This window comes from Apteryx mantelli, chromosome 32 (assembly GCF_036417845.1).
Source record: "Apteryx mantelli isolate bAptMan1 chromosome 32, bAptMan1.hap1, whole genome shotgun sequence".
Taxonomy (NCBI): domain Eukaryota; kingdom Metazoa; phylum Chordata; class Aves; order Apterygiformes; family Apterygidae; genus Apteryx; species Apteryx mantelli.
This window is the reverse complement of record NC_090009.1, coordinates 1,655,151-1,678,621: the sequence shown is the minus strand read 5'-3', so window position 1 is coordinate 1,678,621 and position 23,471 is coordinate 1,655,151. Positions and strand designations below refer to the sequence as shown.

The 23,471-nt window shown below is 54.5% G+C and overlaps 1 protein-coding gene across 1 annotated transcript in view; it reads right to left on the bottom strand.

Moving 5' to 3' along the window:
- Window positions 1–23,471, bottom strand: part of LOC106489270 (tenascin-X-like) — a 46,021-nt gene that overhangs the window by 17,282 nt on the left and 5,268 nt on the right. Inside the window, exons 4-26 of the mRNA XM_067313899.1 lie at window positions 23,060–23,172; window positions 22,602–22,755; window positions 21,072–21,427; window positions 20,525–21,008; window positions 20,345–20,443; window positions 17,916–18,212; window positions 16,885–17,172; window positions 15,879–16,166; window positions 13,561–13,860; window positions 12,790–13,086; window positions 11,688–11,975; window positions 10,622–10,909; window positions 9,614–9,907; window positions 8,417–8,710; window positions 7,671–7,967; window positions 6,925–7,227; window positions 6,181–6,471; window positions 5,071–5,364; window positions 3,944–4,237; window positions 3,178–3,474; window positions 2,063–2,356; window positions 1,313–1,609; window positions 549–845 (exon numbers count right to left, since the gene is read on the bottom strand). Coding sequence (XP_067170000.1) covers window positions 549–845; window positions 1,313–1,609; window positions 2,063–2,356; window positions 3,178–3,474; window positions 3,944–4,237; window positions 5,071–5,364; window positions 6,181–6,471; window positions 6,925–7,227; window positions 7,671–7,967; window positions 8,417–8,710; window positions 9,614–9,907; window positions 10,622–10,909; window positions 11,688–11,975; window positions 12,790–13,086; window positions 13,561–13,860; window positions 15,879–16,166; window positions 16,885–17,172; window positions 17,916–18,212; window positions 20,345–20,443; window positions 20,525–21,008; window positions 21,072–21,427; window positions 22,602–22,755; window positions 23,060–23,172 — 6,504 coding nt within the window. The remainder of the gene's footprint in view (window positions 1–548; window positions 846–1,312; window positions 1,610–2,062; window positions 2,357–3,177; window positions 3,475–3,943; window positions 4,238–5,070; window positions 5,365–6,180; window positions 6,472–6,924; window positions 7,228–7,670; window positions 7,968–8,416; window positions 8,711–9,613; window positions 9,908–10,621; window positions 10,910–11,687; window positions 11,976–12,789; window positions 13,087–13,560; window positions 13,861–15,878; window positions 16,167–16,884; window positions 17,173–17,915; window positions 18,213–20,344; window positions 20,444–20,524; window positions 21,009–21,071; window positions 21,428–22,601; window positions 22,756–23,059; window positions 23,173–23,471) is intronic.

The window sequence follows — 23,471 nt, the reverse complement described above, 5'->3', positions numbered from 1 at the left end:
ACAACCATGCACCCGTCCTAACATCCATCCATCTCTTCATCCACCTGTCTATCCATCTGCCTGTCTAATCATCCTTCCTTCTGTCCATCTGCTCATCCATCCATCCATCTCATCTTTCACCATCAATGAACTCAGCCAACCATCCATCCTCACTCTGTTCAGTCAGTTGTTTGTCCACCAGTGCAATCATCCATCCATCCATCCATTAACCTGTCAGGTGATTCATCCATCCATCCATCAGTCTGTCTATCCATTCATTAAACTATCCTTCCTTCTACCCAACCATCCATCCACCTTCCCACACACCTTCCTTCATCCATTCATGCTTCCAGCCAGCCAGCCATAAGATCACCCAACCAGCCACACACTCATCCAACCATCCACCCTTCCATCCATCCTTCCCTCCATCCATACAAATTCAGCACCCAAGACTTGTTTCCTTTTCCCAGACAGCCCAAGAGGACTAGGACGGGACCTGCCCAGTCTCTTGTCCAACCCCAAAACCAGCACACAGAAGGGACAGGAACAATGCCTGCAACAGCTCTCACCTGTGACAGCATCGGTGGAGATGGGGCCCAGACGCTTCCGCCCCCACATCCCATACACGTTGAACTTGTAGCGGCGGGATGGAACCAGGTCAGGCACAGTCACTGTGCGGGACTCGCCGTCCACGGGCACCACCTGGGGCTGCCCTTGTGCATCCTTGTACTGCACAGTGAAGGAGTCAAAGGTGCCCTCAGGGACAGTCCAGTCAAGCTGGATGGAGGTGGGGGTGACGTGGGAGGCCGTGAGCTTGCCTAATTGGGGCTGGGATGGTGGTTCCTTCTCCTCCAGCGAGGCTGGGGCTGCAACAGAGAGGGCACAGTGCAGAAGGGATGCACAGTGGGGACAAAAATCCACCCACCCGTCCATGCATGTATCTATCCATCTGCTCATCCAACCATCCTCCTGCCCATCATTTCATCCATCCGTCCATGTCAACATTCACCATAAATTAAATCATCCACATATCCATCCATGCTCCCTTTCCTTCTGCTCTTTGACCACCTGTAAACTCATTCATCCATCCATGCATCTTTCTGTAAATTCATTTGTCCATCCATCCATCCATCCATCCATCAATCCCTTCATCAAACCATCCATCCTTCCCTCCAACCTTGCATGCACCCATCCCTGCATCCAACCCAATTCACCACCCAGGACTTTTTCCCGTTTCACAGATGGCCCAAATGGACAAGGACGGGTCATGACCACACTCCTGCCCCACTCGTAACGAAAGACCAGAGGCAATAGGGACGATGCTCACAACCACCCTCACCTGTGACAGCATCAGTGGAGATGGGGCCCAGACGCTTCCGCCCCCACACTCCGTACACGTTGAACTTGTAGCGGCGGGATGGAACCAGGTCAGGCACGGTCACCATGCGGGACTCGCCATCCACGGGCAGCACCTGGGGCTGCCCTTGTGCATCCTTGTACTGCACCGTGAAGGAGTCAAAGGTGCCCTCGGGGACAGTCCAGTCGAGCTGGACAGAGGTGGGGGTGACATGGGAAGCCGTGAGCTCGCCTAATTGGGGCTGGGATGGCGGTTCCTCCTCCTCCGGCGAGACTGGGGCTGCAACAGAGAGGGCACAGTGCAGAACGGGTGCACAGTGGGGACAAAAATCCATCCATCCATTCTTCCATCCGTCTATCCATCTGTCTATCCATCCGCTCATCCAACCATCCTCCGGTCCATTTCTTCATCCATCTATCTCATCTTTCACCATAAATTAAATCACTCAAGTATCCATCCATGCTCCCTTTTATTGTGCTCTTTGTCCAGCTGTACAATCATCCATCCAGCCATCCATCAATCTGCCTATCCCTTCATCAAATCATCCATCCATCCCTCCAACCTTGCATGCACCCATACTTTCATTCATCTCCAATTCAGTACTCAGGACCTGTTCCCATTTCACAAATGGCCCAAATGGACAAGGATGGGCCCTGTCCAGGCTTCTGCTCCACTCCTAACCAAAGACCCAAAGGCGACAGGGACAATGCCTGCAGCCAACCTCACCTGTCATTGTGTCGGTGGAGATGGGGCCCAGACGCTTCCGCCCCCACACTCCGTACACGTTGAACTTGTAGCGGTGGGATGGTGCCAGGTCAGGAACAGTCACCGTGTGGGACTTGCCGTCCACGGGCAGCACCTGGGGCTGCCCTTGTGCATCCTTGTACTGCACCGTGAAGGAGTCAAAGGTGCCCTCGGGGACAGTCCAGTCCAGCTGGACAGAAGTGGGGGTGACGTGGGAGGCCGTGAGCTCGCCTAATTGGGGCTGGGAAGGTGGTTCCTCTTCCAGTTGGGCTGGGGCTGTAATGGAGAGTACACATGCAAAAGGGAGCCACAGTGGGGATAAAAATCCACCCATCCATCCACCCATCCATCAGTCCATCAATTTACCCACCCAACCATCCCTCCATATCTTCATACATTCAACTAATCACCCCTCCCTCTATCAGTTCCCCCAAACATCCACCAACCTCTCCATCATCCATCCATCCATCCATCCATCCATCCATCTGTCTAATCATCCACCCATTAACCAACTCACCCATCTGTCCACCCATCCATCCTCCCATTCCTCTACCTCTTTGTCCACCCCATTACTCATCCCTCTGTTTATCCATCCTTTGGTCACACCATTCAGCCAGACAGACACCAGTCTGTCTCTCCATCCATCCAACCATCCATCCACCCAGCCAGCCCAGCCAGGCTTCCTTCCATCCAATCACTCATCTTTCCAAGAACATCTATCTGTCCATCTGAGCACAGATGCATGAATCCAGAACTCAAACCATCCATGCATTCACTTAACTGTGCAATTATTCATCCAACCATCCATGCTTCCCTCCATCCGTCCAAATATCTTTCCATCCAAACATCTTTCCAACCATCCATCCAACCATCCAAACATCCACCCAATCTTCCAGTCAATCAGTCAGCCAACCTTTCATTCCACCATCCATCTCTCCCTTCTGTCATTCACCCACAATCATCCCCAGTTCAGCACCAAAGACCAGTTCCCTTTCCGCAACAGTCCAAAAGGACAAGGATGGACCCACCAGAGCTGCTGATCAACCCCCAAATCAGTGCACAGAGGGAACATGAATGGTGCCCAGAGCTGACCTTACCTGTGATGGCATCGGTGGAGATGGGGCCCAGACGCTTCCGCCCCCACACTCCATACACGTTGAACTTGTAGCGGCGGGATGGAACCAAGTTGGGCACAGTCACTGTGCGGGACTCGCCGTCCACGGGCACCACCTGGGGCTGCCCTTGCGCATCCTTGTACTGCACAGTGAAGGAGTCAAAGGTGCCCTCGGGGACAGTCCAATCGAGCTGGATGGAGGTGGGGGTGACGTGGGAAGCCGTGAGCTCGCCTAATTGGGGCTGGGATGGCGGTTCCTTCTCCTCCAGCGAGGCTGGGGCTGCAACAGAGAGGGCACAGTGCAGAAGGGATGCACAGTGGGGACAAAAATCCACTCACCCGTCCATGCATGTATCTATCCATCTGCTCATCCAACCATCCTCCTGCCCATCATTTCATCCATCCGTCCATATCAACATTCACCATAAATTAAATCATCCACATATCCATCCATGCTCCCTTTCCTTCTGCTCTTTGACCACCTGTAAACTCATTCATCCATCCATGCATCTTTCTGTAAATTCATCCATCCATCCATCCATCCATCCATCAATCCCTTCATCAAACCACCCATCCTTCCCTCCAACCTTGCATGCACCCATCCCTGCATCCAACCCAATTCACCACCCAGGACTTTTTCCCATTTCACAGATGGCCCAAATGGACAAGGACGGGTCACGACCACACTCCTGCCCCACTCGTAACGAAAGACCAGAGGCAATAGGGACGATGCTCACAACCACCCTCACCTGTGACAGCATCGGTGGAGATGGGGCCCAGACGCTTCTGTCCCCACACTCCATACACGTTGAACTTGTAGCGACGGGATGGAACGAGGTCAGGCACAGTCACTGTGCGGGACTCGCTGTCCACGGGCAGCACCTGGGGCTGCCCTTGTGCATCCTTGTACTGCACAGTGAAGGAGTCAAAGGTGCCCTCAGGGACAGTCCATTCCAGCTGGACAGAGGTGGGGGTGATGTGGGAGGCCGTGAGTTCGCCTAATTGGGGCTGGGATGGTGGTTCCTCCTCTGGTGGGGCTGCGGCTGCAATGAAGAGGGCACAATGCAGAAGATAGAGTGGAGATAAAAATCTACCCGTCTGTCTATACATCCATCCAACCATCCATCCATCAGTACATCAACTCACCTACTTAAACACCCATTTATACATCCAGACATTCAAATAATCGCCCCTTCATCTATCCATCCCCCAGACATCCACCAATCTATCCATCCATCTGCCTGTCCATCCATCCATCTATCTAACCAGTCACACGTCAACCAATTAACCCATTTGTCCACCCATCCATCCTCCCATTCCTCCACCTGCTTGTCCACCCAACAGCTCATCCCTCCATTTATCCATCAGGCTGTCACTCCGTTCAGACAGCTAGCCACCTGTCTGCCTCTTCATCCATACAAACATCCATTCATCCATTTGTCTAGCCAGGCAACCAGGCTTCCATCCATCCAATCACCCATGTTTCCATCCATCAGGCCACGGGTCCATGAATCCACAAATCCAAAAATTCATAAATTCATTTAACCATTCAATTATTCATCCTATTATGCATGCTTCCCTCATCCATCCAAACATCTGCCCATCCAACCATCCTTCCAACCATTCAAAAATCCATCCAACCATCCAATCAACAACCACTCATCCATGCAGCCATCCAGCCTCTCATACCACCATCCATTCATCCATCTTTCCTTCCTTTTTTTATGCACCAGTGCCCACCACCAAGACACTGGGCAACAGCTGTTCCCATGCCCCAGAAGGCCAAAGAGGCCAGGAAGGGCCCATGGGCAGGCCATGGCTCTCCTCCAAAACCAGAGCACAGAGGGGACAGGATGATGTCCGCAGCTGCCCTCACCTGTCATGGTGTCGGTGGAGATGGGGCCCAGACGCTTCCGCCCCCACACTCCGTACATGTTGAACTTGTAGCGGCGGGATGGAACCAGGTCAGGCACGGTCACCATGCGGGACTCGCCGTCCACAGGCAGCACCTGGGGCTGCCCTTGTGCATCCTTGTACTGCACCGTGAAGGAGTCAAAGGTGCCCTTGGGGACAGTCCAGTCGAGCTGGACAGAGGTGGGGGTGACATGGGAGGCTGTGAGCTCGCCTAGTTGGGGTTGCAATGGCAGTTCCTCCTCCGGTGGGGCCACAGCTGGGGCTGCAACGCAGACAGCACAATGCAGGGCACATTGGGGACAGACAGCCACTCCCCCAGACACCCCGGCAGCTTTCCACTTGTCAATCTGTCCATCCATCCATCCATCTAATCATCAACCCTGCTATCAAATTAAACACCAGCCATCAACCCGCCCAAGTATCCACCCTCCCAATAATCCAGCTGATTCTCCACCCATCCTTTTCTCCATCCATTTACCCATCTATTTATTGTCCATTACTCCATCCATTCATCCATCAGATAACCCATCTTTCCATGAGCCTTTTTCTATCCATCAGGCCTTGAATCCATCCCTCCATTGAACTATTCAGCCATCTAAGCATTCTTTGATTTCTTCATCCAACCAATCAACCAACTGATCTATCCATTCTTTCATTCGATTATCAATCCAAGCATCCATCTATCCTTCCATTCTTCCACCCAACCATGCAGTCAGTGAACCAGCCACACACTCATCCAAGCATCCAATCAACCATCCATCCAGTCATCTATCCATCCATCCAATCAATCAACCATCCACTCATCTATCCATCCATCCAGTCACCCAAACAGCCACACACTCATCCAACCAGTCATCTTTCCATCCTTCCATCAGTTCAACCATACATCCATACCCCCAGCCCTCCAACCTTGCATGCACCCATCCCTTCATCCAACCCAATTCAGCACCCAGGACTTGTTCCCATTTCACAGATGGCCCAAATGGACAAGGATGGGCCATGATCACACCCCTGCCCCACTCCTAACCAAAGGCCCAAGGGGGACAGGGACGATGCCTGCAGCCACCCTCACCTGTAGTGGCATCGGTGGAGATGGGGCCCAGGCGCTTTCGCCCCCACATCCCATACACGTTGAACTTGTAGCGGCGGGATGGAACCAGGTCAGGCACAGTCACTGTGTGGGACTCGCCGTCCACAGGCAGCACCTGGGGCTGCCCTTGTGCATCCTTGTACTGCACCGTGAAGGAGTCAAAGGTGCCCTCGGGGACAGTCCAGTCGAGCTGGACAGAGGTGGGGGTGACATGGGAAGCCGTGAGCTCTCCCAGTTGGGGCTGGGATGGCGGTTCCTCCTCCTCCGGCGAGACTGGGGCTGCAACAGAGAGGGCACAGTGCAGAACGGGTGCACAGTGGGGACAAAAATCCATCCATCCATTCTTCCATCCGTCTATCCATCTGTCTATCCATCCGCTCATCCAACCATCCTCCGGTCCATTTCTTCATCCATCTATCTCATCTTTCACCATAAATTAAATCACTCAAGTATCCATCCATGCTCCCTTTTATTGTGCTCTTTGTCCAGCTGTACAATCATCCATCCAGCCATCCATCAATCTGCCTATCCCTTCATCAAATCATCCATCCATCCCTCCAACCTTGCATGCACCCATACTTTCATTCATCTCCAATTCAGTACTCAGGACCTGTTCCCATTTCACAAATGGCCCAAATGGACAAGGATGGGCCCTGTCCAGGCTTCTGCTCCACTCCTAACCAAAGACCCAAAGGCGACAGGGACAATGCCTGCAGCCAACCTCACCTGTCATTGTGTCGGTGGAGATGGGGCCCAGACGCTTACGCCCCCACATCCCATACACGTTGAATTTGTAGCGGCGGGATGGAACCAGGTCAGGCACGGTCACTGTGCGGGACTCGCCGTCCACGGGCAGCACCTGGGGCTGCCCTTGTGCATCCTTGTACTGCACAGTGAAGGAGTCAAAGGTGCCCTCAGGGACAGTCCATTCCAGCTGGACAGTGGTGGGGGTGACATGGGAAGCCGTGAGTTCGCCTAATTGGGGCTGGGATGGCGGTTCCTCCTCCTCCGGTGGGGCTGGGGCTGGGGCTGCAATAGAGAGGGCACAGTGCAGAAGGGATGCACAGTGGGGACAAAAATCCATCTGTCCGCCCATCCATCCATGCATCTGTCTATCCATCTGCTCATCTAGTCATCCTCCTGTACATCTCTTCATCCATCCATCTCATCTTTCACCATAAATTAAATCACCCAGGCATCCATCCATGCTCCCTTTCATTCTGTTCTTTGTCCACCTCTACACTGATCTATCCATCCCTCCATCAATCTGTCTTTACCTTCTTCAAACCATCCATCCATCACTCCAACCTTGCATGCACCCATCCCTTCATCCATCCCCAAGTCAGTGCCGCAGACCTGTTCCCATTTCACAGATGGCCCAAATGGACAAGGATGGGCCATGATCACACTCCTGCCCCACTCCTAACCAAAGGCCCAAGGGGGACAGGGACAATGCCCACAACCACCCTCACCTGTGACTGCATCGGTGGAGATCGGACCCAGACGTTTCTGCCCCCACACTCCGTACACATTGAACTTGTAGCGGCGAGATGGAACCAGGTCAGGCACAGTCACTGTGCGGGACTCGCCGTCCACAGGCAGCACCTGGGGCTGCCCTTGTGCATCCTTGTACTGCACAGTGAAGGAGTCAAAGGTGCCCTCAGGGACAGTCCATTCCAGCTGGACAGTGGTGGGGGTGACATGGGAAGCCGTGAGTTCGCCTAATTGGGGCTGGGATGGCGGTTCCTCCTCCTCCGGTGGGGCTGGGGCTGGGGCTGCAATAGAGAGGGCACAGTGCAGAAGGGATGCACAGTGGGGACAAAAATCCATCTGTCCGCCCATCCATCCATGCATCTGTCTATCCATCTGCTCATCTAGTCATCCTCCTGTACATCTCTTCATCCATCCATCTCATCTTTCACCATAAATTAAATCACCCAGGCATCCATCCATGCTCCCTTTCATTCTGTTCTTTGTCCACCTCTACACTGATCTATCCATCCCTCCATCAATCTGTCTTCACCTTCTTCAAACCATCCATCCATCACTCCAACCTTGCATGCACCCATCCCTTCATCCATCCCCAAGTCAGTGCCGCAGACCTGTTCCCATTTCACAGATGGCCCAAATGGACAAGGATGGGCCATGATCACACTCCTGCCCCACTCCTAACCAAAGGCCCAAGGGGGACAGGGACAATGCCCACAACCACCCTCACCTGTGACTGCATCGGTGGAGATCGGACCCAGACGTTTCCGCCCCCACACTCCGTACACATTGAACTTGTAGCGGCGAGATGGAACCAGGTCAGGCACAGTCACCATGCGGGACTTGCCATCCACGGGCAGCACCTGGGGCTGCCCTTGTGCATCCTTGTACTGTACAGTGAAGGAGTCAAAGGTGCCCTCGGGGACAGTCCAGTCGAGCTGGACAGAGGTGGGGGTGACATGGGAAACTGTGAGCTCTCCCAGTTGGGGTTCTGATGGTGGTTCCTCCTCCGGTGTAGCCGGGGCTGCAACAGAGAGGACACAGTGCAGGGGACACCTGAGACAACAGACACCCTTCTCTCCTGTCAGCCAGCCAGCCAGCCATCCTTCCATGCATCTGTCCATCCAGCCATCCTGTCATCTGTCAATCTACTTATCCAACCATCCGTTTCATCTTTCACCGTCAATGAACTCACTCAACCATCCATCCTTACTCCCATTTAGGCAGCTCTTTGTCCACCCATGCACTCGTCCATCCATCCAGCAATCTATCCCTTCATCAAATCATTCTTCCATCCATCCATCTGTCCATCCAGCCATTCATCCAGCCATCTATCCATCCTTACACCCACCCATCCTCACAACCAGCTAGTCACCCTTACATTCATCCATTGATCCATCCATCCATCTCATCACCACACATCAATCAACTTTCCCAACAATCCAAACATCCTCCCATACTCATCCTTTTTTTCCACTTACTCATTCCTTCACCCACTTTCCTATCCATGCCTCACTCGATGACTATATTCATTCCTCCAGCAAGCTCTCTGGTGGGCCAGTCACTCACCGATTCATCCAGTCTTCCATTCATCAGTTTATGCTTCCACCCATCCATCCAGTCACCATTCTTCCAATGCACCTTTTCCAAACCATCAGTAGAAGCATCCATCCAAACATAAAGTCACCCAATCAGCCACACATTTGTGCAACCATCCACCTCTCCATCCATCCAACCATCCATCCATCCATCCTTCCAAACCTCTGACCTTGCACACGCCCATCCCTCCATCCTACCCATAGTCAGCACCCAGGACCTGTTCCCATTTCCCAGATGGCCCAAAGGGATGAGGACGGTTCTGTGCTCCTTTCACCCTCCTGACCAAAGTCCCAGGGAGGACAGGGACAATGCTCACAACCACCCTCACCTGTGAAGGCATCAGTGGAGATGGGACCCAGACGTTTCCGCCCCCACACCCCATATATGTTGAACTTGTAGCGGCGGGATGGTGCCAGGTCGGGAATGGTCACCGTGCGGGACTCGCCATCCACAGGCAGCACCTGGGGCTGCCCTTGTGCATCCTTGTACTGTACCGTGAAGGAGTCAAAGGTGCCCTCAGGGACAGTCCAGTCGAGCTGGATGGAGGTGGGGGTGACGTGGGAGGCCGTGAGCTCGCCTAATTGGGGCTGGGATGGCAGTTCCTCCTCCAGTGGAGCCGTGGCTGCAACAGAGAAGGCACAGTGCAGGGCACACTGCAGTATGGACATCAGTTCATCCATCCATTAGTCCATCCATCTGCCCATCTATACAGCCTTCCCCTCAACCAGCCATCCATTCTCCTATTCCTTCAACCATTTGTCTGACAGTGCAGTCATCCACCCATTTATCGATCTGTCACTCCAGTCAGCCAGCCAGCCACCAGTCTGTCTCTCCATCCATCCAACCATCCATCCATCCATTTCTCTATCCATCCAATCACCCATCTTTCCAAGCACATCATTCCATCCATCAGGTCATGGATCCATGAATTCATAAATCCAACCACTCATATATTCTTTTAACCATCCAATTATTCAGCCAACCATCCATGCTTCCATCTATCCATGCATCCATCCAGCCAATGATCTTTCCGACTACCCATCCATGAATCAAAACATCCATCTACCCACCCAATCAAGTGACCAATCCATCCAGCCAGCCACACAGACATCAGATCTTTCATACAACCATTCATCTATCCACTCCTCTCCCCATCCCTCGAACCTTGCATGGACCCATGACCTTCACTAAGTCAGCACTCAGGACTGGTTCCCATTTTCACAAGAGGGCCAAAGGTGACCAAGATGGGCCCAGCCTACACTCCTGCCCAGGCCATAGGCCTGCTCCAAAACCAGTGTACAGAAGGAGCAGATCAAGTGCCTGCAGCAACACTCACCTGTGACGGCATCGGTGGAGATGGGACCCAGACGTTTCCGCCCCCACACCCCATACACGTTGAACTTGTAGCGGCGGGATGGAACCAAGTCGGGCACGGTCACTGTGCGGGACTCGCCGTCCACAGGCACCACCTGAGGCTGGCCTTGTGCATCCTTGTACTGCACCGTGAAGGAGTCAAAGGTGCCCTCAGGGACAGTCCAGTCAAGCTGGACAGAGGTAGGGGTGACGTGGGAGGCTGTGAGCTCGCCCAGTTGGGGCTGGGATGGCAGTTCCTCCTCCAGTGCGGCTGGGGTGGCAATGGAGAGGGCACAGTTCAGAAGATACAATGGGGATAAAAACGCACCCACCTGTCCATCCATCCATCTACCTGTCCATAAACCAGTGCATCCATACATCCTACCCCTCAACCATCCATCTGTCCATCCATCTATCTAACCATCCACCAACCATCAGCCAATTCACCCATCTAGTCACCCATCCTGCCTGCCATTCTTCCACCTTTTTGTCCACCCAACCTCCATCCCTCCATTTATCTATCTGTCCACTCCATTCAGCCAACCAGCCACCAGTCTGTTACTCCATCCACCCATCTAACCATCCATCCACCTTTTGCCCAGCCAGCCAGTCAGGCTCCTTTCATCCAAACACCTATCTTTCCAAACACATTTTTCAACTCCTCCAGCCATGGATCCATGAATCCAGGCTTCCAACCACCCATACATTCCTTTAACCATCCAGTTATTCATCCAACCATCCATGCTCTCATCCATCTGTCCAAACACCTTCCCATCCAAACATCTTTCGAACTATTCTAATAGCCATCCAACCATCCATTCAACCAACCAAATGCCCATCCATCCAACCATCCAACATTTCATACCACTATTCATCCATCCATTCCTCCATCCTTGCATGCACCCATGCCCACCACCAATTTACCATCCAAGACCTGATCCCATATCCCAGATGCCCAAATGGACAAGGATGGACCCTGCCAGGGCTTCTGACTCACTCCAAAACCAGTGCACAGAGAGGATGGGGATGATGCCTGCAGCTGCCCTCACCTGTGACAGCGTCAGTGGAGATGGGGCCCAGACGTTTCCGCCCCCACATCCCATACACGTTGAACTTGTAGCGGCGGGATGGAACCAGGTCAGGCACGGTCACTGTGCGGGACTCGCCGTCCACAGGCAGCACCTGGGGCTGCCCTTGTGCATCCTTGTACTGCACAGTGAAGGAGTCAAAGGTGCCCTCAGGGACAGTCCATTCCAGCTGGACAGAGGTGGGGGTGACGTGGGAGGCCGTGAGCTCTCCCAGTTGGGGCTGGGATGGTGGTTCCTCTTGCGGTGGTGCTGGGGCTGCAATGGAGAGGGCACAATGCAGAAGATACAGTGGGGATAAAAATCCACCGTACATCCATCCATCCATCCATTCATCAGTACACCTACTCAACCACACATCCCTACATCTGCACATTCAACTAATCACTCCTCCATTTATCTGTTCCCCTAACCATCCACCGATCTATCCATCCATCCATCAGTACTTCCTTCCACTCAACCATCTGTCCACCCATCCATCCTTCCATTCTTCCTGTCTATCAGTGCCCTCATCCCTCCATGTGTCCATTTGGTGGTCACTCTACTCAGCCACACAGACATCAGTCTATCATTCCATCCATCCAGTCATCCATCCTCCTACCAATTTTGCCAGCCAGCCAGCAACGCTTCCATTCATTCCATCACCCACCTTTCCAAGCACATCTTTTCATCTATCAGGCCATGGATCCATGAATCCAGGACTCCAGCCACCCATACATTCCTTTAACCATCCAATTATTCATCCAACCATCCATGTTCTCATCCATCTGTCCAAACATCTTCCCATACAAATACCTTTCCAACCATCCACCCACACATCCAAAAATCCATTCAACCATCCTGCCAACCAGCCACACATCCATCCAATCATCCAACCTTTCATTCCAACATCCTTCCACTCCTCCTTCCTATCATGTGCCCATGGTCATCACCAAATCAGTGTTCAAAACCTGATCCCATTTCCCTGAAGGCCCAAGGGAGATAGGATAGGCCCTGCTCAGGCTCCTGACCCAATACCAAACCAGTGCACAGAGGGGACAGGGAGGGTGCCTGCAGGTGCCCTCACCTGTGACCACATCAGTGGAGATGGGACCCAGACGCTTCCGCTCCCACACTCCATACACGTTGAACTTGTAGCGGTGGGATGGTGCCAGGTCAGGAACAGTCACCGTGTGGGACTTGCCGTCCACGGGCAGCACCTGGGGCTGCCCTTGTGCATCCTTGTACTGCACCGTGAAGGAGTCAAAGGTGCCCTCAGGGACAGTCCAGTCGAGCTGGACAGAGGTGGGGGTGATGTGGGAGGCCGTGAGCTCGCCTAATTGGGGCTGGGATGGTGGTTCCTCCTCCTCCAGCAAGGCTGGGGCTGCAACAGAGAGGGCACAGTGCAGAAGGGATGCACAGTGGGGACAAAAATCCACCCATCCGTCCATGCATATCTATCCATCCGCTCATCCAACCATCCTCCTGCCCATCTCTTCATCCATCCATTCATCTCATCTTTCACCATAAATTAAATTACCCATGCATCCATCCATGCTCCCTTTCATTCTGTTCTTGTCCACCTGTACAATCATCCATTCCACCATCCAGCCATCTCTCAGTCAATTCATCCATCCATCCATCCATCCATCCAATGAATCTGTCTACACATTCATCAAACCATCCATCCATTCCTCCAGCCTTGCATGCACACAGCCATCCAGCCATCCCCAATTCAGCACGCAAGACCTGTACCTATTTCCCAGATGTCCCATGAGGACCAGCATGGGCCCTGCCCAGCCTCCTGACCACTCCTGACACAGGGCTCAAAGGAAACAGGCACGGTGCCAGCAGCTGCCCTCACCTGTGACTGCATCGGTGGAGACAGGACCCAGACGTTTCCTTCCCCACACCCCGTACAGGTTGAACTTGTAGTGACAGGATGGCACCAGGTTGGGCACAGTCACCATGCGGGAGCCACTGTCAACAGCAAGTGCTTGAGGCTGGCCTTGCGCATCCTTGTACTGCACCATGAAGGAGTCAAAGGTGCCCTCAGGGACAGTCCAGTCGAGCTGGATGGAGGTGGGGGTGATGTGGGAGGCTTTGAGGTCACCCAGTTGGGGCCGGGATGGCGGTTTCTCCTCCAGTGGGGCCGGGGCTGCAACAGAGAGGACACAGTGCAGAACATAGTGTTGATAAAGATCCATCCTTCCATCAGTTCATCAGTTTACCCACTCAACCATCCATCCATATGAACATACATTCAAACAATCCCCCCCCTCCATCTCTCAGTTTTCCCAGAACATCTATCCATCCATTGGTCCATCCATTGGTCCATTTATCCATCAATCAACTCAACCATCTGTCCATCCATCCTCCACCTCTTTGTCCACCTAACTACTCACATATCTGGTTGTTAATCCATTCAGCCAGCCAGCCTCCAATTTGTCTCTCCATCCATCCATCCAACCAACCAGCCATTTGTCCAGCCAGCCAGCCACACTTCCATCCATCCCATCACCCATCTTTCCAAGCACTTTTTTCCATCCATCAGGCCATGGAACCATGAATCCACAAATCCAACCATTCATACATTCACTTAACCATCCGGTTCTTCATCCAACCATCCATGCTTCCACCTATCCGTCCACACAACTATCCATCCAACCATCTTTTCAACGACCCATCCATGTATCAAGAAATCCATGCAGCCATCCAATCAACAAACCACCCATCCATCCACCCAGATATCCAGCTACCTTTCCATCTACTGTCCAACCAGACAACATGACACCCATCCATCCAACCATCCAATGTTTCATTCCAAAATCCATCCATCTGCCATTCCTGTCAGGCACCCTTGCCCACCACCAAGTCAGCTTCTAAGACCTGATCCCATTTCCCAGAAGGTCCAAATGGACACAGTGAGTCCGGGCTCCTGATCTACTCCAAAACCAGCACACACAGGGGACATGCACGGTGCCCGCAGCTGATCTCACCTGTTACGGCATCGGTGGAGATGGGACCCAGACGTTTCCGCCCCCGCACTCCATACACGTTGAACTTGTAGCGGCGGGACGGTGCCAGGTCAGGCACGGTCACTGTGCGGGACTCGCCATCCACAGGCAGCACCTGGGGCTGCCCTTGTGCATCCTTGTACTGCACCATGAAGGAGTCAAAGGTGCCCTCAGGGATGGTCCAGTCGAGCTGGATGGAAGTGGGGGTTACGTGAGAGGCTGTGAGCTCGCCCAGGCGGGGGTGGGATGGCGGTTCTTCTGATGGAGCTGGGGCTGCAACAGAGAGGGCTCAATGAAGAATATATAGTGGGGATAAAAATCCGCCTGTCCTTTCATCAGTCCACCAGTTTACCCACTCAACCAAACATCCATATGAACATACAATCAGGTTATCACCCCTCCATCTCTCAGTTCCCTCAAACATCCATCCATCCATCGGTCCATCCATGCATCCTTCCACTCAACCATCTGTCCATCCATTCATCTGTCTAACCATCCACCCATCAACCAACTCAACCGTCTGTCCACCCATCCATATTCCCATTCCTCCAGCTCTTTGTCCACACAACAACTCACTTGTCACACCACTCAGCCAGCCAGACACCAATCTGTTTCTCCATCTATCCATCCAACTAACCAGTCATTTGTCCAGCCAGCCAGCCACACTTCCATCCATCCCATCACCTATCTTTCCAAGCACCTTTTCCCATCCATCAGGCCATGGAACCATGAATCCACAAATCCAACCACCCATTCACTTAACTATCCAGTTCTTCATCCAACCATCCAGGCTTCCACCCATCTGTCCACACAACTGTCCATCCAACCATCTTTCCAACCATCCGTCCATGTATCAAAAAATCCATGCAGCCATCCAATCAACAAACCACCCATCCATCCACCCAGATATCCAGCTATCTTTCCATTTTCTGTCCAACCAGATGACACTCATCCATCCAACCATTCAACCTTTCATTCCACCATCCATCTATCCATCCCTCCTCTCATGCACCCATGCCCATCCCCAATTGAATGTCCAAGATCTGTTCCCATTTCCCAGATGGCCCAAAAGGACAAGGATGGGCCCTGCCTGGGATCCTGCCTCACTCCAAAATGAGCGCATGGAGGGGACAGGGACGGTGTCCGCAGCTGACCTCACCTGTGACAGCGTCAGTGGAGATGGGACCCAGACGCTTCCGCCCCCACATCCCATACACATTGAACTTGTAGCGGCGGGATGGAACCAGGTCAGGCACAGTCACTGTGTGGGACTCGCCATCCACAGGCAGCACCTGGGGCTGGCCTTGTGCATCCTTGTACTGCACCGTGAAGGAGTCAAAGGTGCCCTCAGGGACAGTCCAGTCAAGCTGGACAGAGGTGGGGGTGACATGAGAGGCTGTGAGCTCTCCCAGTTGGGGCTGGGATGGTCGTTCCTCCTCCAACGGGGCTGAGGCTGCAATAGAAAGGGCACAATGTAGGGCATACTAGCGTATGGACATCCATCTATCTGTCCATCCATCCATCCAGCTGTCCAGCCATGTATCCATCTGTCCATCTATCTAATCATCCACTCATCAACCAAGTCACCAACCATCCAGTCCTTTATCCATCCATTTCTCAGTCCATTACTGCATCCATCCATCCACCAATCTGTCTTTCCATCCATCCAATCATCCATTTGTCCATGATTTCATGTATCCAATCAACCATGTCTCCATGCTCTTTTTTCCATCCCTCAAGCCATGAATTTATCCTACTCTCAATCCATTCACACATCCATACATCCCTTTAACAATTCAGATATCCATCCAACAAGCTGAACTTCCATAAACCATCTAGTCTGTCCAACCATCCATCCGTCCAGCCCACCATCCATCCATACAAAAAGTCAGCCAGTTAGCCATCCATCCACCCAAGCATTCATCCATATATCAAACCTTCCATTCACCCAACCATTCTATCAGCCACTCAGCCACTACTTCATCCAGCCCTAAATCCTTCCAGGTAAGCATCCATTCATCCCTCCCTCCATCCTTCTGACTTTGCATGCATTCATTCCCATCCCAAATTCAGCTCCCAAGAGCTGTTTCCTCTGTTCACGCTCTGGCCTGCTCCAAAAAAAAAGGCCCGAAGGGGAGAGGGATGATGCCCAGAGCTGACCTCACCTGTGACGGCATCAGTGGAGATGGGACCCAGACGTTTCCGCCCCCACATCCCATATACATTGAACTTGTAGCGGCGGGATGGAACCAGGTCAGGCACAGTCACTGTGCGGGACTCGCCATCCACAGGCAGTGCCTGGGGCTGCCCTTGTGCATCCTTGTACTGCACCATGAAGGAGTCAAAGGTGCCCTCGGGGACGGTCCATTCCAGCTGGACAGAGGTGGGGGTGACATGGGAGGCTGTGAGTTCACCCAGGCGGGGCTGGGACGGCGGTTCCTCTTGCGGTGGTGCTGGGGCTGCAACAGAGAAGGCACAATGTAGGACTCCTTGGGATATGGATATCCACTCATCTGTCCAGCCATCTGCCCATCTGTCCATCTATCTAATCATCCATCCATTAATCAGCTCCCATCTGTCCACCCACCCATCCTCCCATTCCTCCACCTGTTTGTCCACCACTGCCCTCATCCTTCCATTTATCTGTATGTTGGCCACTCCATTTAGCCAGTCAGGCACCAGGCTGTCTCTCCATCCATCCATCCATCCATCCATTCCTCATTCCATCCATCCATCCACTTGTCCAGCCAGACAGGCTTCTTTCCATGCAGTTACCCATTTTTCTAAGCACATCTTTCCATCCCTCAGGCCATGGATCCAGGATCCATCTACATCTTCCTTTATCCAAACAATTATTCATCCAATCATCCATGCTTCCATCCATCTGTCCAAACATCTTTCTATCCAAACATCTTTTCAACCATACAAAAATCCATCCAACCATCCATCCTCTTCTCCTTCTGTCTACCATCCCATCAACCAACCATCCATCCATCCAACCTCTCATACTACCCCCCATCCTTTCCCCACCTCCATTCCTCCAACCTTGCACACACCAATGCCCACCACCAATTCAGTGGCCAAGAGCTGTTCCCATTTCCCAGAAAGCTTGAAGGAACAAAGACAGGCCCTGCCCTGGCTCACTTCAAATGCATGGACCAGAGAGGACTGGGACAATGCCTGCAGCTGCCCTCACCTGTGACAGCTTCAGTAGAGATCAGACCAATACGTTTCCGTCCCCACACCCCATACAGGTTGAACTTGTAGCGACGGGATGGCACCAGGTTGGGCACAGTCACCGTGCGGGATCCGCCATCAACAGCAAGGGCTTGAGGTTGGCCTTGCACATCTTTGTACTGCACCGTGAAGGAGTCAAAGGTGCCCTCAGGGACAGTCCAGTTGAGCTGGACAGAGGTGGGGGTGATGTGGGAGGCTGTGAGCTTGCCCAGGCGGGGCTGGGATGGTGGTTCCTCCTCCTCCGGTGGGGCCGGGGCTGCAATGGAGAGGGCACAATGGAGAGCACGCTGCAAATAGATGTCCACACATATGTCCAGCCAGCCTGCCCTGAAAGCATCCAATCAGTAATTCCCCCAAACATCCCTCCTTCCATCCACCCATGCTTCCAGTCATCCATCTGTCCATGCATTCATCCTAATGATCAATCTATCAGGCAACTCAACCAATTCTCTATGTAATCAGTCATCTTTATTATCCAGTAATCCAGCTAGTTGTCCATCCATCCGCCATCCAGCCATTTATCCATCTTTTTCCAAGTCCATTAGTCAATCCATTCATCCATGCATCAATCCAACCATCCATCCAGGCTTCTATCTATCCAATCACTCATTTTTCCATGCACCTTTTTCCATCCATAAGCCCTTGATTCCATCCACACTTCCAATCATACATCCATTTGGCTGTCCAATTACTCAGCCAGCCTTCTGGCCATCAAACCATCTATCCATCCTTTCATCCATCCATCTGTTCAACCATCCATCCATCCATTCAACCATCCGTCTTTCTATCTATCTGTCAGTCCAGCCAATCCTCCAGCCCTCCAACCTTGCATGCAGCCATTCCTCCATCTATCCCCCAGCCAGCACCCAGGACCTGTTCCCATTTTCCCAAGAGGACCAAGAGGAACAGGACTGGCCCTGCCAGGACTCCTGACCCACTCCAAAACCAGTGCACAGAGGGGACAGGGACAACGCCTGCAGCTGCCCTCACCTGTGACGGCATCGGTGGAGATGGGACCCAGACGCTTTCGCCCCCACACTCCGTACAGGTTGAACTTGTAGCGACGGGATGGAATCAGGTTGGGTATGGTCACCGTGTGGGACCCACCACCCACAGGCAGCGCCTGGGGCTGGCCTTGCGCATCCTTGTACTGCACAGTGAAGGAGTCAAAGGTGCCTTCAGGGACGGTCCATTCCAGCTGGACAGAGGTGGGGGTGACGTGGGAGGCCATGAGCTCGCCTAGTTGGGGCTGGGACAGCAGTTCCTCCTCCGATGGAGCCGGGGCTGCAACTGAGAGAGCACAGTTCAGGGGACAGATATCTGCCCATCTCTCCAGCCATCCTTCCATGCAACCATCTTTCCCTTTCTCCATCTACCTATCCATCCATTGATCAAATCACTCACTCATCCTCCCCTAATCCCACCATTCGTCTAACCATCTGTTTGTCCATGTGCTTGTCAGTCCATTCATCCAACTATCTATTCATCCATCTGATCCTCTATCTATTTGTCTGTTCATCCACCCATGCTTACATCCATCCAATCACCCATCCTGCCATGCGCTTTTTTCAGTTCATCAGTCCCTGAATATATCTACCTAACCATCCAATTATGCATCCCAGCATCCCTCTAGTGAATCCTCCATCCATCCAATCATTCAGTTATCCATCCAACCAGCCATCTTTCCTTCCATCCATCCATCCATCCAGTTATCCCACTATCCAATCAACCAATCATTCCATCAACCAACAGCCACAAGCTCACCAACCCCCATCCCTCCAACCTTTCATGCACCCAGTTCCACCCCTAACAGAGAGAGGACAGTGCAGGGCATGCTGCAGGGACAAACATATATCCACTCATCCATCCATCTGTCCAGTCCCTCCATTTGCCCCATCATGTTTCCATCTATCCACCCATCTGCTCAGCTGTTTGCTCACTCATCCATCCATCAGTCTTTCTGTCCTTTCATCTTTCTCTAAGTTCATCTTTCTGTGCACCCATCCATTCATCCATCCGTTTGTCCAGCTGTCCATCCACCTGTTCTTCCATCCATTTGTTCCACCACCCACCCATCCCTCCATTTGTCCATCCACCCATTCTTCCATCCATTTGTTCAACCACCCATCCATCCATCCGTTTGTCTATCCACTCACCTATTCATCCTTACAGCTTTTGTTCTGTTCATCCATCCACCCCTCCATTCACCCTGTCATCTGTTTCATCATCCATCTATCCTCCAGTCCCTCCTATCATCCCTCTTTCCATGCACCATGTCTCCAGCTACCCACCCACCATTCCATCCATCCACCCCCAATTTGGCTGCCGAGAGCTGGGGAGCCCAGACACCTGGGTCCTCCCACCAGGTCAGGGCCTGCCTGGGGGTACCTGCTTCAGCCACTGTGCTGCGGGGCTCAGAGCCCCCTGTCAGCTCCATCTCGTATTGGTGCCCCTGGTCTGGGAGAGGCTCACGAGTGCTGTCCACCCCTGCAAGCAGAGGAGAAGGTCATGGGGGGAGAGGGGGATGTCCCAGGCAAGGCTGTCCCCTTCCCCATCCCCATCACCCACCTGTGGTCACCAGGGTGGAGTAGGACTTGGAGGCGTGCCCCTGCACCACACCATGGACCTCCACATGATACGTGGCCCCCGGGACCAGCCCTGGGAGCCGGGCCACCGCCGCATCCCCCGGCACCCGCAGCTCCCCCCCGGCCCCCTCGGGCCCTCCCAGGAGCCGGTAGCGGATCACCACAGTGTCCACGTGGTCCCGCAGCCCATCCAGGGTCACCAGGGCTTCACCGGAAGTCCCCGGCATCACCCAGGGCTTGACATGGGATGGGGGGCCTGGGGGACCCTGGCGGAGGCGGTGGAACACCTGGTCGCGCAGCTCGGCCGGGCTCCGGCGCAGCAGGTAGGAGAGGATGGCCCGGGCCACGGCCGGCACCGTCTGGTTGCCGCGGAGTGGGAACGCCGAGGCCCGGAGGTAGCTCTCCAGGCGCTGCTGCAAGGTGCCATTGTAGGGCGAGAGCTTGGCCCCCAGGTCGTGCACCACCGTCTGCAGGGACAGGCCCCCCGGGGACACTGGGGACGCCGGGGCCCCTGGGGATGCAGGGGACACTGGGGATGCTGGAGCCCCCGGGGATGCAGGAGACCGTGGAGATGCTGGTGACTCCGGGGACGCTGGTGACACTGGGGATACTGGTGACACAGGGGATCTCGGGGACACTGGGGATGCTGGAGCCCCCGGGGATGCAGGAGACCGTGGAGATGCTGGTGACCCCGGGGACACTGGTGACACTGGGGACCTTGGGGATGCTGGAGACCCCGGGGATGCTGGTGACCCTGAGGATCCCGGTGACACTGGTGACACTGGTGACCCTGGGGATGCTGGTAACGCCGGGGACACAGGGGGCCCCAGGGGACCCCGAGGGGACCCCGGGGGCACCCCATGGGCGTGCAGGGACTGGGCGGGCACTGTGAGAGCAAACAGGGCCGGTGTCACCACACTGTCCCCTCCCCAGAAACACCCGTCCACCAGGGACCGGGTGGGGGAGACAGACATGGGGACAGACACAGGGACAGACGGACCCATGGGGACACATTGGGGACACCCAGACCTACAGGGACAAACGGATGCACAGGGACGCACCAGGAGACAGAGGGACACATGGACCCATGGGGACAGATGGACACGCGGGGACAGACTAGGGACACACGGAGCCATAGGGACACACGGACGGACGGGTCCAAGGGGACACACGGAGCCATGGGGACAGACAGATGCACGGGCACAGACGGATCCAGAGGACAGACGGACATCACAGGCACCATCCCCGTCCCCATTCCTGTCCCTTTGCCAGTCCCCACCCCCAGGCCTGTCCTTGTCCTTGTCCCCATGCCTGTCCCCATGCATGACCTCATCCCCCCTCACCATGCCCATCCATGTCCCAGTCCTTATCCCATCCCCAGCCCTGTCCCCAGCCCTGTCCCCATGCCTGACCTCATCCCATGCTTGTCCCTGTCCCCATCCCTGTCCCTGACCTTGTCCCTGTACCCATCCCCATCCCTGTGCCTGTCCCCTCTGCATCCCCCTTCCACTCCAGTCCCTGTTCCTGTCCCTGTTCCCATCCTTTTCCCTGACCTTGACCCCGTGCCCATCTCTGTGACCATCCTTTCCTGCCCCTGTTCCATTCCCATCCCTATCTGTGTCCCCTTGTCTGTCCCCATCTCTGTCCTTGTCCCTATCCCCATGTCCACCCCTGTCCCCATGCTCATCCCCATCCCTATCTCCATTCCTCTCACCATCCCAATTCTCTGTCCCCCATCCCCATCCCTATCCCTGTCTCCATCCCTGTGCCTGTCCCTGTCCCCAACCTGCTCACTGTCCCCATCTCCATCCCTGTCCCCATCCCCATCACTGCGCCCTGGCCACCTCCATGTCTCTCCATGTCTCTCTCTGGCCCCATCCCTGTGCCCATCAATGTCCCCATCCCTGTCCTCATCCCCATCCCTGTCCCCATCCCCATCACCGTCCCTGTCCCTCACCCCATCCCCATCCCCATCCCCATCACTGTCCCCAGCCCCATGTCTGTCAATGTCCCCATCCCCATCATCGTCCCCATCCCTGTCGTCACGCGGTGCCACGTACGGGTGCGGACGCGCAAGGTGCTGGGTGCCCCGGGGTGCTGCTCCCGCTGCGCCTGCACCGAGACCTCGTAGGTGCCGCCGGGCACCAGCCCCGTCGCCTCGAAGGTGATGGCAGAGCTGGGCAGCTGGTGCATGGTCACCACCTCCGCCTCATCCTGGGGATGGGGACACACCGTTGGGGACACTGTGGGGGACGGCCCCAGCCCTGGCCCCGAGCCGGGCAGCCAGCATGTGACCGTGGCCAATGGCTCGTCCTGGGTCCAGGCATGTGTTGGGAACACGTTGGGGACGTGTTGAGGACACATTGGAGACACACTGGGGATGCACTGGGGACACCACACTGGGGACCTGTCCCCATCCCCATCCCCAAGCTGGGCAGCCAGCAAGTGGCCGCAACAGCTTGTCCTGGGGCCAAGGTGCACTGGGGACGTGTTGGGGACACTTGGGGACCCAGCTCACCATGGGAACAATGGCCACCTGGTAGCCATCCACAGGCTCAGGTGGCTGTGACCAGGCCACTCGGAAGGACGTCCGGTCGCGGGCAGTCACGTGCAGTGTCACCAAGGGGATCTCTGTGGGGACATGGCCCCGTCAGTGGGTGCCACCGCAGGGACACCCTGGGGATGGGGCACCCATAGGATGGGGACACTCTGGGGACACCCTGGGGATGGGGCACCCATGGAATGAGGACACCATGGGGACACCAGGGGATGGGGCTCCCACAGGATGGCGACACTACAGGGACACCCATGGGATGGGGACACCTCTGGGGACACCCCAGGGATGGAGCACTCATGGGACGGGGACAACCCGGGGGCACCATGGGGACACCCACAGGATAGGGACACCCTGGGGATGGGGCACCCATGGG